The sequence below is a fragment of the Corvus cornix genome, chromosome 22 (genome assembly GCF_000738735.6).
Source record: "Corvus cornix cornix isolate S_Up_H32 chromosome 22, ASM73873v5, whole genome shotgun sequence".
NCBI lineage: Eukaryota > Metazoa > Chordata > Aves > Passeriformes > Corvidae > Corvus > Corvus cornix.
Window position 1 is genome coordinate 3,745,222 of NC_046351.1, and position 14,229 is coordinate 3,759,450.

At 60.6% G+C, this 14,229-nt stretch overlaps 3 protein-coding genes and 1 non-coding gene across 6 annotated transcripts; 3 read left to right on the forward strand and 1 right to left on the reverse strand.

The window, feature by feature from the left end:
• The first annotated feature begins 983 nt into the window (after nt 1-983).
• Nucleotides 984-3,769, forward strand: FAM136A (family with sequence similarity 136 member A). The gene is given in 4 exon segments (XM_039564383.1): nt 984-1,101; nt 2,954-3,095; nt 3,581-3,708; nt 3,710-3,769. Coding segments are annotated over 4 exon segments (417 nt in total). The 5' UTR covers nt 984-1,014.
• SNRPG (small nuclear ribonucleoprotein polypeptide G) lies at nt 3,736-7,927 on the forward strand. 3 transcript variants are annotated; one of them, XM_039564385.1, is made up of 4 exons: nt 3,736-3,807; nt 5,527-5,549; nt 6,103-6,227; nt 7,764-7,927. In XM_039564385.1, the coding sequence occupies exons 2-4, from the start codon at nt 5,531-5,533 to the stop codon at nt 7,812-7,814; spliced, it is 195 nt and encodes a 64-aa protein (XP_039420319.1). In that variant the 5' UTR covers nt 3,736-3,807; nt 5,527-5,530; the 3' UTR covers nt 7,815-7,927. The 3 variants fall into 3 exon arrangements, with proteins under 3 accessions (XP_039420319.1, XP_039420320.1, XP_039420318.1); XM_039564386.1 differs by having other exon boundaries at nt 3,740-3,802; XM_039564384.1 differs by lacking the exon at nt 3,736-3,807 and adding an exon at nt 4,964-5,260.
• A 152-nt stretch (nt 7,928-8,079) lies between these two features.
• PCYOX1 (prenylcysteine oxidase 1) lies at nt 8,080-13,051 on the reverse strand. The gene is made up of 6 exons (XM_039564382.1): nt 12,937-13,051; nt 11,960-12,166; nt 11,160-11,334; nt 10,624-10,835; nt 10,386-10,538; nt 8,080-9,969 (listed from the first exon to the last, which is right to left on the reverse strand). The coding sequence occupies exons 1-6, from the start codon at nt 13,022-13,024 to the stop codon at nt 9,311-9,313; spliced, it is 1,494 nt and encodes a 497-aa protein (XP_039420316.1). The 5' UTR covers nt 13,025-13,051; the 3' UTR covers nt 8,080-9,310.
• A 76-nt stretch (nt 13,052-13,127) lies between these two features.
• On the forward strand, nt 13,128-13,198 carry TRNAG-CCC. Its single transcript has one exon. It is a non-coding gene; the product is annotated as a tRNA-Gly (tRNA).
• The last annotated feature ends 1,031 nt before the right edge of the window (nt 13,199-14,229 follow it).

Consider the following 14,229-nt stretch of genomic DNA (forward strand, 5'->3'; position numbering starts at 1 on the left):
AGGCGCTTTTGGGTTTTCCAGCAGTTTTGGGACAATTCCCGGCAGGTTTGGGGCGATTCCCGGCAGTTTTGGGGCGGTTCGGGGCGCTTTGGGGTTTCTCAGAGGGTTCGGGGCAGTTCTCGCAGATTTTGGGGCGGTTCCCGGCGGTTTTGGGACGATTCCCCCCAGGTTTGGGGCGGTCCCCGGCGCTTTTGGGTTTCCCAGCGGTTTGGGGGCGGTTCCCCTCAGGTTTGGGGCGGGTTTAGGGCGGTTTTAGGGCGGTTCGGGGCGGATTTAGGGCGGTTCGGGGCGGGTTTTAGGGCGGTTCCCGTGAGCTTTGGGGAGGGCTTTAGGGCGGCTTTAGGGCGGGTTTAGGGCGGTTCGGGGCGGGTTTAGGGCGGTTCGGGGCGGGTTTTAGGGCGGTTTTGGGGCGGTTTTAGGGCGGGTTCGGGGCGGGGTTTGGGGCGGGTTTGGGGCGGTTTTGGGGCGGGTTTAGGGCGGGGTTCGGGGCGGTTTTGGGGCGGTTCGGAACGGTTTTGGGGCGGGTTTTGGGGCGGGTTTAGGGCGGGTTTGGGGCGGTTCGGGACGGTTTTGGGGCGGTTTTAGGGCGGGTTCGGGGCGGGGTTTGGGGCGGGTTTAGGGCGGTTAGGGACGGTTCGGGGGCGGGTTTTAGGGCGGGGTTTAGGGCGGTTCGGGGCGAGTTTAGGGCGGTTCGGGACGGTTCGGGGCAGTTTTAGGGCGGATTTAGGGTGGGTTTAGGGCGGGGTTTTAGGACGGATTTAGGGTGGATTTAGGGCGGGGTTTAGGGCGGGTTTAAGGGCGGTTCGGGGCAGTTTTAGGGCGGGTTTTAGGGCGGATTTAGGGCGGGGTTTAGGGCGGGTTTAAGGGCGGTTCGGGGCAGTTTTAGGGCGGGGTTTAGGGCGGGTTTAAGGGCGGTTCGGGGCAGTTTTAGGGCGGGGTTTAGGGCGGGTTTAAGGGCGGTTCGGGGCAGTTTTAGGGCGGGTTTAGGGCGGGCTCAGGGCACGCAGCGGGCCGATGGCGGAGGCGGCGCAGGGCCGGGTCCAGGCCGCGGTGGAGAGCGCGGTGCAGGCGCTGGAGCGGGAGCGGATCCGCGCCATGCAGGTACCGGGCAAGGGGAGGGGGCTGGGGGCGTCCGGGGCTGCGGCTGCAACCCCCCCCACCCACCGCACCACCAGCACCACACACGTGTGTGCCCCGGGCAGCGCCGGGACCGGCCCTGGGACCCCCCCCAAAACTCACTGGGACCCCCCCCAGTTCACTGGGACCCCCCCAATTCACTGGGACGCCCCCCCAGAACAACCCTGGGACCTCCCCCCAGAACAACCCTGAGCCCCCCCCAATTCACTGGGACCTCCCCCCAGAACAACCCTGAGCCCCCCCCCAATTCACTGGGACCCCCGCAATTCACTGGCACCCCCCAGAACAACCCTGAGTCCCCCAATTCATTGAGACCCCCCCAGAACAACCCTGAGCCCCCCCAAATTCACTGAGCCCCCCCATTTCACTGGGACCCCCCAGAACAACCCTGAGCCCCCCCCAATTCACTGGGACCCCCCAAGAACAACTCTGAGTCCCCCAATTCATTGAGACCCCCCAAAAACAATCCTGAGCCCCCCCAATTCACTGAGACCCCCCCCCAGAACAACCCTGGGACCCCCCAATTCACTGGGACCCCCCCCCCCAATTCACTGGGACCCCCCAGAACAACCCTGAGCCCCCTCCAATCCCTGCACCCTCCCAGGGCACGTCCTGGATCCCCTAAATACACCCTGTGCCCCCCCAAGGGCATCCCCCATGCCCCCCAACATTCCCGGTGTCCCCAACACCCCCCGTGCCCCCCAACACCCCCCGTGCCCCCCCACCATTCCCGGTGTCCCCAGCACGCCCCGTGCCCCCCATGCTTAGGGCACACCCAGCTCCTCCCGGGTGCCCCCCACTGACCCCTTGCCCCCCATGTCCCCCAGATGACCCCCCCCCGTCCCACCATGGCCCTGGGGGTGCCCGCACTGACACCCCCACCGTGTCCCCCCAGGCTGACCCTCCCTCCCCACCAGGTCCCCCGGGTGCCCCCCGGTGTCCCCAGGGTGTCCCCTGTTCCCATTAATCCCCCAGGGTGTCCCCCGCTGTGTCCCCCACTGACCCTTGGTGTCCCCAGGGTGTCCCCTATTCCCAGTAATCCTCCAGGGTGCCCCCCACTGACCCCCAGGTCCCCAGGGTGCCCCTCTGAGCCCCGGTGTCCCCAGGGTGTCCCCATCAACCGCCACGTGCCCAGGGCACCCCCCATTAACCGTGGTGTCCCCAGGGTGCCCCCCATTAACTCCCAGTGTCCCCAGGGTGCCCCGGTGGCCCCCGGGTGCCCGTGTGACCCCAGTGTCCCCCAGGTGCCGGTGTGACCTCAGTGTGCCCCCGGTGTCCCCAGGGTGCTCCGGTGTGACCCCGGTGTCCCCAGGGTGCCCCAGTGTCCCCGGGTGCCCTGCTGTCCCCCAGTGTGACCCCGGTGTCCCCAGTGTCCCCCAGGTGCCGGTGTGCCCCCGGTGTCCCCCGGGTGCCGGTGTGACCCTCGTGCCCTTGGTGTCCCCAGGGTGCCCATGGTGTCCCCAGGGTGCCCGCAGTGTCCCTGGTGCCCCCAGTGTGACCCCGGTGTCCCCAGTGTCCCCCAGGTGCCAGTGTGTCCCTGGTGACCCCAGTGTGCCCCTGGTGTGACCCCCGGGTGCCCGTGTGACCCCGGTGCCCGCGGTGTCCCCTGGGTGTCCCCTGGTGTGCCCCCGGTGTACCCCCGGGTGCCGGTGTGACCCCCATGCCCGTGGTGTCCCTGGGTGTCCCCTGGGTGCCCCCGGTGTGCCCCGGGTGCCGGTGTGACCCCGCTGCCCACGGTGTCCCCTGGGTGCCCGTGTGACCCCGGTGCCCCCGGTGTGCCCCCGGTGTGACCCCGGTGCCCGCGGTGCCCCCCCAGGGGACGATGTTCCGGTGCAGCGCGCGGTGCTGCGAGGACGCGGCGGCCTCGATGCAGGAGGTGCAGCGCTGCATCGAGCGCTGCCACGCGCCCCTGGCACGCGCCCAGGCCATCGTCACCGCCGAGCTCGAGCACTTCCAGGTGAGGATGGGCACCGGGACCCCCCGGGACCCCCAGGGAAACCCGGAATGCCCCAAATCTCTGCAATTCCCACTGCACGTTCTGTGCCCCCCGGTGCGTTCCCTGTGGCCCCCCAGCATCCTGTGCCCCCCAATCCATCCCCTGTGCCCCCCACACGCACCCCTTGTGCCCCCCACCCCCAGTCCCTCCCCTGACCCCCCCAGTGCATCCCTGACCCCCCAGTCCCCCTGCTGACCCCCAGTTCCCCTGCTGAGCCTGCTGTCCCCCGCTGACCCCCCAGTCCCCCCACTGACCCCGCTGACCCCCAGTTCCCCTGCTGAGCCTGCTGTCCCCCGCTGACCCCTCCAGTCTCCCCACTGACCCCGCTATCCCCCCACTGCCCCCCGCTGACCCCACTGACCCTCCAGTCCCCCCGCTGTCCCCTGCTGACCCCACTGACCCCGCTGTCCCCCCACTGACCCCCGCTGTCCCCCGCTGTCCCCAGGAACCGACTGAGCCGCTGCTCGCTGCAGTGCTCGGACCAGGCCAAGGACGCGCTGGAGTCGGGGGGCTCGGAGCCGCGCGTGCGGGGCCAGCTGGACGCGTGCCTGGCCACCTGCGGGGACCAGCACCTGCCGCCTCGTGCCCGCCATGGCCAAGAAGATGCGGGACGGGCTGGCCGCCATCGAGCAGTGACAGCGCGGCACCCCCGGGCACCCGCGCGCTCAGGAAAGGCGAGGGGCACCTGCCACCGACCGCGGGGGATGGGGGTGATGGGGGGCACTGGGAGGGTGATGGGGGGTGATGGGGAGCTCTAAGGGGGTGATGGGGGGCACTGGGAGGGTGATGGGGGGTGATGGGGGGCACTGGGAGGGTGATGGGGGCTCTAAGGGGGTGATGGGGGGCACTGGGAGGGTGATGGGGGGTGATGGGGGGCACTGGGAGGGTGATGGGGAGCTCTAAGGGGGTGATGGGGGGCACTGGACGGGGGATGGGGGTTGGTGCTGAGGGGACACTGCAGGTGATGGGGGGCTCTAAGGGCGTGATGGGGGGCACAATGGGAGTGATGGGGGGCACTGGGGGGTTATGGGGAGCTCTAAGGGGGTGATGGAGGGCACTGGGAAGGTGATGGGGGGCAGTGGAGGGGGGATGGGGTTGGTGATGAGGGGACACTGCAGGTGATGGGGGGGCACTGGGGGGTGATGGGGAGCACTGGGGGGGATGGGGGCACAGTGGGGGGAGCCCCTGTGGGGTGCAGGTGTGGGGTGGCGCAGGTGTGGGGTGACACAGGTGTGGGGTTCAGGTGTGGGGTGACGCAGGTGTGGGGTTCAGGTGTGTGCTGTGCAAGGCTTGGGCTGTCCCCGGGCATGTGCAAGGGACAGGGGCAGCTCCTGCGCGTGTGCAATGCACGCGGTGACACTGCGCGTGTGCAGGGCGGGCACGCGGTCCCCAGGCCGTGCACACCTACACGCACACGGACACATGGATACACGTGGACACACAGACACACATGCACAGACAGACACACGCGCTCACACTCGCGCACACGCGCGCACACGCGCTCACACTCATGCACACGTGCTCACACTCACGCACAACACGTGCTCACACGCACACGCGCTCACACTCACGCACAACGCGCTCACACTCACACGCGCTCACACTCACGCACAACCCGCGCTCACACTCACGCACACGCGCTCACACGCACACGCGCTCACACGCACACGCGCTCACACTCACGCACAACCCGCGCTCACACTCACGCACACGTGCTCACACTCAGACGTGCTCACACTCACGCACACGCGCTCACGCACACGTGCTCACTCGCACACGCGCTCACACTCACGCACAACACGTGTTCACACTCACGCACACGCGCTCACACTCACGCACACGTGCTCACTCGCACCGCACACCATGGCCGCCATGTCGCTGTACATCCCCGTGTAGCCGCGCACTTCCCCACCGCCCCCTGCTCCGCCCTCTTACCACCCCGCTACATTCCCCTCCGCTGCGCCCGCTACTCGGGTGAATGCGGTAGCGCCCCGCGGGCCATCATTGGCTGCCGTTGGCCGGCGCGGGGAGACCGCAACGGCGCGCTGACGTCAGAGCGCGGCGCGCGGCAGAGACGGGCCGGGGGCTGTGGGCCATGAGCAAAGCGCACCCGCCCGAGCTGAAAAAAGTGGGTCTGGGGGCGCCGGGCCGGGGCCGGGGCCGGGCCGGGGGCGAGGGGAGCTGGGGAGGGTGTGGCGGGGAGCGGGAACCGAAACGGCGCGATCCGCCGCCTGCCGGTGTCCCGGCGTGCACCGCGGGCCCGGTGTCATGGCGGCGGCGGGGGGGGGAACGAGGGGCTCGCCCCGGTGTCATGAGGGGGTGACGGGGTGGGGGTCTCTGGCCCCGTCCCCCCCCCTTCCCGCCGGTGCTGACCCGGTGCCATCTCGTTGCAGGTTCATGGACAAGAAGCTGTCGTGTGAGTGCTGGAGCTGATCCCGCCCCGATCCCCCTCGCGGTGCCCGGCGACCCCGCCCGCCCTGAGCCCCCTCACGGCCCCCGCTGTTGGGGACCCGCCCCGCGCCCCCCTGCAACGCCCGGTTTGGGGGATCCTCCCCAGCCGCGCTTCCCCCTCACGGCCCCCGCTGTTGGGGACTCCTCCTGAGCCCCCGCCCGGTTTTGGGGACCCCCCGGGCTCCCCTCACGGTGCCCAGGGAGGGGTCCCGGCTGCTGAGGCTGGTGCTCAGAACGGCCCGCCTGGAGCAGGTCCTGACTGACTTCAGGCCTCACAAGCCATTAGTTTAAATGAAAATAATTAATTAAAACAATCCATTCATTTAAACCATAGTTCGTTAATTTAACTATAATACAAAACTTCACTCTTTGCCCCCTTTCCTTACCCCATCCATGGGCTGTGCTTAATCCTTTCCATTCGCCCTCCCCGCGGGTCCCGCCCCTTCCACGCTGCAGTTTTGGGGGGAAACGGTCCCGTTTTGGGAATTGCCACCCCTAACAGCCCGGGTTCCCCGCAGTGAAGCTGAACGGCGGCCGGCACGTCCAGGGCATCCTGCGGGGCTTCGACCCCTTCATGAACCTGGTCATCGACGAGTGCGTGGAGATGGCGCCGGGCGGGCAGCAGAACAACATCGGCATGGTGGTGAGCGCCACTGGGAGCACTGGGAGCCACTGGTGGGGCTGGTGTGGGCGGGATAAGCAGGAAGTTTGGTGAGGGGCAGTTTTGGGATGTGTCAGCGGGGACTTCAGCAGAGCTTTGGGTGCTTCTCCTTCCCAGAGAGGTGAAGGCTTGGCTGGAAACACCTGGATGGAGGCGTGGAGGGAGGGAGGGAGGGAGGGATGGACACAGGGATGGATGGAGGGAGGGAGGGATGGATGGAGGGAGGGAGGGATGGACGGATGGATGGATGGACGGACACAGGGATGGATGAATGGATGATGGATGGATGGACGTACACAGGGATGGATGGATGGATGGATGGATGGACACAGGGATGGATGGATGGTAGAGGGATGGATGATGGATGGATGATGGATGGACGGACACAGGGATGGACGGACACAGGGATGGATGGATGGATGGATGGATGATGGATGGACGGACACAGGGATGGACGGATGGATGGATGGATGGATAGAGGGATGGATGGATGGACAGACACAGGGATGGATGGATGGATGGATGGATGGACAGACACAGGGATGGATGGATGGATGATGGATGGATGGACGGACACAGGGATGGATGGATGGATGGATGGATGGATGGATGGATGGATGGATGGATGGACACAGGGATGGATGATGGGGGGATGGATGGATGGATGGACACAGGGATGGATGGATGGATGGATGGATGGACGGACAGATGGATGGATGGATAGGTGGATGGACACAGGGATGGATGGATGGATGGATGGATGGATGGATGGATGGATGGATGGATGGATGGACCCAAGGATTGGTGGGGATGGGGCCAAATCCAGCTGGGACCAGGCATCAGTGATGTCCCCGAGGATCAGGATTGGATCCAGTCCTGTGTAGTATCTTCATCAATGATTTGGGCGAGGGGATCAAGGGTGCCTTCTGTGGATTTACAGATGGCATCGTGGTGGGAGGGACGTGGATTGTCTGGAGAAGGGGCTGGAGCCCCAGGAGAGGCTGAGGGAGCTGGGAAAGGGGCTCAGCCTGGAGCAAAGGGGGATCAGGGGGGACCTTGTGGCTCTGCACAAGTCCCTGACAGGAGGGGGCAGCCGGGGGGGTCGGGCTCTGCTCCCAGGGAACAGGGACAGGAGGAGAGGGAACGGCCTCAGGCTGGGCCAGGGGAGGCTCAGGGTGGACAGCAGCGGGAATTTCCCCATGGAAAGGGTGCTCAGGCCTTGGAATTGCCCAGGGAGGTTTGGAGTGCCCATCCCTGGAGGTGTCCCAGGAACTCCTGGAGGTGGCACTCAGGGCTCTGGGCTGGGGACAAGGTTGGACTTGATGATCCTGAGGGCTTTTCCACACTCAAGGATTCTGGGATTCTGTAATCCTTGGGGATTTCGGGTTAAAATCAGCCCGTTTTCATCCTTGTGGGGGAATTCCAGCCAGTTTCCCAAGGATCAGTGCTTTGGGGAAATAAACGGGAAGGAAGGAACCCTGAGATGGGAGGTAACAACTCTCAACTTGCCCCTTCCAGGTGATCCGAGGGAACAGCATCATCATGCTGGAAGCTTTGGAACGAGTATAAAACCCTGGAGAACCTCAAATCCCAACCCACCAGTTCCGTTCCCTCGTCCAAGACACCGCCCACAAGTGTACAATTATTTTGTTGTTAATTAAATTTTGTAATGGTTGACCTAACTCAAGCCTTTCTTGCATCAGTTTTTGGCAGCTGGGTGTTAATTCCACTCCCAATCCTGGGAAAACTCCTGGGAAAACTTTGAGGGGGCTGTATTTATTGAAGTGGGTGTTAAATTTGTGCTAGTTTTGGTGGTTTTCTCCTTAAAAAGCGCTCAGGTCATTAAATTCTTTATTAACTCCTTCACACCTCTACACAGCGACAGATACTGGTGGTTTTTCCTCTTTCCCACCCATTTTGGCAGCTCCCAGCGCTCCATTCCCCCCCATCCTTAGGCTACAGTGAAGTTTGGGAAGCAAACAAAGCCCCCATTTCCACCCTGAGGAGTAATTCCTTGGCAGACCCTTTGGAAAGGTTGGGGCAGAGGGATGGACAGGCAGGGAGTCGATATTCCCAGCTGGAGAGGGCATGGGATGGGCATGGCTTCACAGTGATCCCCAGCTGCAGGGCATTTTTGGGGTCAATAGGGCACTTTTAACCAATTCCCCAATCTCAGACAGGGATGAATGGAGGGTTTTGAGGAAAACTCAGGAATCTGCTTGAGGAAAATGTCCTGGCTTACTTGGGAACACTTCACTGCTGTCCTGCTCCCTCCTGAGTTGGGCAAACGGCTTCCAAGTGGCACCAGGGGAGGTCAAGATGAGATACGGGGAATAATTCTGTCATGGAAGGGTTGTCCAGCCTAGGTCAGTGGTGGAGTCACCATCTCTGGAAGTGTCCGAACAACGCACGGACGCGGCACTTGAGGACATCGTTAATGGTGAACGTGGTTGGGTTGATGGTTGGACTTGAAGGTCTTGATGATCTTGAAGGTCTTGATGGTCTTGAAGATCTTGAAGGTCTTCCAACCTTAAGGATCCCATGATCCTATGAAACACCTCCTTGGAGGAGCAAAGCACAGAGTTCATTAATGTTAATTATGGCATCTTGAAGGTCTTGAAGATCCTGAAGGTCTTGATGTTCTTGAAGGTCTTGATGACCTTGAAGATCTTCCAACCTTAAGGATCCCATCATCCTATGAAACATCTCCTTGGAGAGGCAAAGTATGGAGTTCGTTAGTGTTAATTACGGAATCTTGATGGTCTTGATCTTGAAGGTCTTGATTGTCTTGATGTTCTTCAAGATCTTGATGATCTTGAAGTTCTTCCAACCTTAAGGATCCCATGATCCTATGAAACACCTCCTTGGAGGGGCAAAGTATGGAGATGGTATGGAGTTCATTGGTGTTAATTACGGCATCTTGATGGTCTTGAAGGTCTTGATCTTGAAGGTCTTGATGATCTTGAAGGTCTTCCAACCTTAAGGATCCCACAATCCTACAGAACGCCTCCTCAGAGGGGTGAAGCACAGAGTTCATTAGTGTTAATTAAGCCCCAGGAGGGGTCTCAGAGCTCTGTTTTGAGCTTCTCGTGCAGGTCCTCCTGGTCGATGCTGGCGCTGTGGCCGTGCCAGCGGTGGAAGGCGAGCAGGGCGGCGTTGCGGGCGGCGATGGCGCTCATCTCCATGGCGCTGGCCACGCGCTCCAGCCCGTTCAGGTAGTACAGCTGCTCGTGCAGGATGATGGGAGGGCACTTCTCAGGAGGCCTGTACTGGGGATACGCCAGCCACGGCTTCACCTTCACCGAGTCGTACGAGGAGAAGAGCAAATTGAGCTGCTCCTTGGTGAGCACCTCCTTGGAAAACACCTTCCAGACGGCCGACTGTAAGGGCAGCTTCCCGCCCGCGCCGGTGTCCCCCACGGGGGAAACCACACCCAGGCTGTTGATGAACAGTTTGGGGTTGTCCGTGGTGAAAATGGCCCCGAAGTGAAAGGCCTGGGGGTCCCGGTAGCCGAAGAAAGAGGCGTTCAAGCGCCCGTGCACCAAGGTGGTGACGGTCTGGTGGTAGGGATTTGGGAATTCTGGGATGGGAGGGTCGAAGTTGCGGAAGGTGATGTTGGCCATCCTGCGGCCGAGCGGGGCCGCGATGATGACGATGTCGTAGGTGTCCCCTGTCAGCCCCGAGGAGGTGTTGTAGGTGACCTGGTACAGCTTCACCGGGTCCCCTGCGGAGAAGAGCTCGGTTATCCTGCTCCGGGGTGGGAGGGAATCCCGACTGTCCCTGGCATTTCAAAATGCCACCGCGTTTGGGTTTATAGACTTATACAGCTGCATTCTGAGCCCTCTTTTCATGGAATCCTGGAATGGCTTGGATTGGAAGGGATCTTAAATCCCATCCAATGCCACCCCTGCCATGGGTAGGGACACCTCCCGCTGTCCCCAGGCTGCTCCAAGCCCCATCCAGCCTGGCCTTGGGCACTGCCAGGGATCCAGGGGCAGCCACAGCTTCTCTGGGAATTCCATCCCAGCCCCTCCCCACCCTCACAGGGAGGAATTTTCATTCTGAAACCCTAAGGGGCCGAGGTTGGTCTCCAGCATCACCATTCCCCTCCCCACTGAAGGGAATTCCAACCCCACTCACCGCCAGGCCTGTGTCTGATTTTCGGCTCTATGGACACGACTGTTCCCGGGATAACCTCGGCCTTGGAGGAGTAGATGAGGCCGGAGCACACGAGTTTGTTCCCCCCTTTCACAGACCAAAGGCCTGACTGCACCCCAGCCAGGGACACAGCACCTGCAAGGAAACCACCACTGTCAGAGCAAGGAAACACTGGAAAAACTGGAAAATTAGGGGGATAAACAAATCCCAAAACACTCACCTACAAAGCCGTTGATGGTGACCCCTTGCCCGTAATTCACCCTCATGGCCGGACAAACGACCTCGTTGATGAATTTCTGGGAGAAGCCCGCTTTCTGCATGGCCTCGTCGATGGTCTGGTTGAGCAGCCGGGTGAAGTCGTTGCCTCCCAGGGCGTGGAGCAGGCGCTCGTTGCTGCTGAAGGCGTAGTCGTGCATCTGGTATCGGTAGATCCTTTAATTGCACACAAGAAATTGTCTCTGTTAATGAGCTCTGGGGATCTCATGGCATGGCTTTGTGGGAGCTGCAGGACAAGGGCCTGGAGGGACAGGACAAAGAGGGGAGGTTTAGGTTGGATATTGGGGAGTTTTGTGAGGATGGTGAGGTCCTGGCACAGTTTTCCCAGAGAAGCTGGGGCTGTCCCATCCCTGGAAGTGTCCAAGGCCAGGCTGGACAGGGCTTGGAGCAACCTGGGATAGTGGAAGGTGTCCCTGGCCATGGAATGAGGTGTTTTTAAGGGCCTTTCCCACTTTTTCCCCCTCAGGACCTCCAACCCACCTCATGAACTTGTCCAGGATGTCCTCCACCCACATGGACATGCGCAGGGGGTTGAGGCCATAGTGCCAGAGCAGCTTGAGGAGGTTGATGAAGGACCAGCTGCTCTCCTCAAACACAAATTCCTCCCCGTTGTAAACGCCGGCGAGGCTGCCCTGGGCTGAGGCAACCGAGAGGCCTTTGGGAAAAGGATGGAAAAAGGTAATTCAGGGAAAGGCAGAGCTATTCCAACTCAATTTTAACTTCCTGAGACATCCTGGCTTCATGCTGATAAGGGTGAGTGATTGAAGATTGGAGTCCCAAGGCATGGAAAGTGGAATTAGCCCTTGACCAGGAGCCAGGGAATGATTGGAGGTGACTTTTGGATCTTTATGATGGCCTTAGTGGGTCACCTGTGGGGAGAGGGGGGACCATTCCCATTGGGATGTAGGTTTCCTTTGCCTGGAGTGGGGCTGGGATAGCACAGGGAGCATGGGGGAGGTGATGGGGGGCTACCTGGGAAAGGAAAGTGGCCTGTGGGGGAGGGATTTTGGAGAAAGGTGATTACTAGGGAAGTAGATGGGGGGAATATTGGGAGAAGAAGGGGGGCTATTGGGGAAGGATATGGGGGTTACTGGGGAAGAAGTGAGACTACTGGAGAAGGATATGAGGCCTACTGGGGATGGATAAGGAGCTACCAAGCCTTGTTCTTTCAAGGGATATCCCCCAGCACAGTGGGCCCCAGAGCACCCCAGGGGGATAATTTTGGGACGGAAGGATAACTTTGGGGTTGGGGGACACCAGTGTGGGGGGTCCCTGCTCACCCAGCTCCTTGACAAAGTGCTTCATGTGCAGGTTGAGGGGGTGGATCACGGACCCCCCCGCCTCGTAGGTGGCCCCCTCCACGTCCAGCGTGTTCAGCCGGCCGCCCACCACCGCCTTCTCCAGCACGTGCAGCTGCACGCTGCGGCCGAACTTCTGCCGAAGGAAATACGCGGCGGCCGAGCCGCCGATGCCGCCCCCCACCACGGCTGGGAGAAGCGGGCCCGGTCACCTTCACACCCCCACAGGCCCCGATCCTCACGGATCCACCCACGGGACCCCCCACTTCACACCCCCCACCCCTCACAGATCCCTGCACGACAGATCCCCTCAAGGGACCCCCCCCCTCAAAGATCCCTCATGGTCCCCCCAGCCCGATCCCCTCAAGAGATCCCCTTTGGTATCCCCCGCCCCTCACAGATCCCCTCATGGGCCCCCCCTGACCTCCAGGGACCTTGAGGGGTCCCTTCATCGCACCTTCCTCACAGATCCCCTCAAAGGATCCCCCTCACACCCCCGACCCTCTCAGACCCCTCACGGGTCCCCCCACTTCAGATCCCTCGAGGGACACCCCCTCACACTCCCTGCCCCTCATAGATCCCCTCACGGGCCTCCCGTGACGAAGCCCCTCAAAGTCCTTTGAATTATTCTCCCCTCACACCTTCCTCACGAATCCCCTCAAAGGATCTCCCTCGCACCCCCCGCCCCTCACAGATCCCCTCAGTCTCCCCCCAGATCCCTTCAAGGGACCCCCCCCCCCGCCATACCCCCCTCGCCAGACCCCTTTAAGAGATCCCCCCTCAGCTCTCCCCCTCACAGATCTTTCACAGACCCCTCACAGAGTCCCCCTCTCGCCCCCCACCCCCTCCCTGACACCCGCCCTCCCTCACACAACCCCCCCAGCTCCCCTCCTCTCACCCCGTGCCCCTCACGCCTCCCTCACCCCCCACGTCCTTAACCCCTCTCTCCCGCGCCGCACCGATCCTGGCGGGCCCATCGCGGAGGCTCAGGGCGGGCGGGCTGAGCGCGGCGAGGAGCAGCAGCAGGAGCCGGCGGAGGCCCGGCATGGCGCCTGCCAAGGGCACAGGGCGATGGGCGGACCGGGAGAGCTGCCCGGGCAGGCTGCGGGCGGCGGCCACATCAGGGACACGGGGAGACGTTTCGCCATGCGCGCCGCTGGTGTAGTGGTATCATGCAAGATTCCCATTCTTGCGACCCGGGTTCGATTCCCGGGCGGCGCAGGAGCCTTTTGCGTCCCTTTGAATTCTTCTGGCCTGAATTCCAAAGTTCTCTATTTTACTTCCCTTTGAATTTTTTTTCAAATACCTTCCTTTTACTTCCTTTGATTTACTTTCTTCACTTTAACTCCTTTATTTTAATTTCCCCGTCCCTGTGGAGCGCACCCCCTTTCTCGGTGCCCACACGTACTTTCCCACCCTGCTTTTAATCCCTTTACTTTTAATCCCCTTACTTCTAATTCTTTTAACTCCTTCGTTTCAAATTCCTTTAGCCTCAACCCTTTTGTTTTAAACTCCTTTATTTTTAGTTACCTTATTTTAACTTTTTAATTTTATTCCCCCCCCCAAGGCCTCTATTCCTGGTGCCCACATGAATCTTTTCACCCTGCTTTTAAACCCTTCACTTTTGATTCTTTCATTTCTAATTCCTTTAATTAATTAATTTTAATTCACTTATTTTTAATTACTTTATTTTAGCTTCTTTACTTTTAGTCCCTGTATTTTATAAACTTTATTTTCATTTCCCCACCCCGGTGCCCCGTTCCCAATGCCCACACGTCCCTTTTCACCCCGACTTTACTTTCAATTCTTTCATTTATAATCCTGTAATTTTACACTCCTTCACTTTAAACTCCTCTATTTTAACTCCTTTAACTCCTTTAACTGCTTTATTCTAACTCCCTTTGTTTCTGTTTCCCAGCCCTGCTGCCCCCACTCCCAGTACCCACACGTCCCTGACTCCCATATCCCTTTCCACCGCGGTTTTAACCCCTTTACTTTTAGTTATTTTCTTTTTAATTCCTTAATTTTAAATTCCTTTCAACACCTTTATTTTCACCCCTTTACTGTCATTTCCCCGCGCTGATGCCCCCGGTACCGCCAGCACCTTTTCACCCCGCTTTTAAGCGCTTCTCTTTTAACCCTTTCATTTTGAAGCCTTTTCTTTCAAACCCCTTCATTCCTCACCCCTTCACGTTTAACGCCTTTATTTTAAATCAACTTTCACCACTTTTATCGCGGAGCGGCCGCGCATG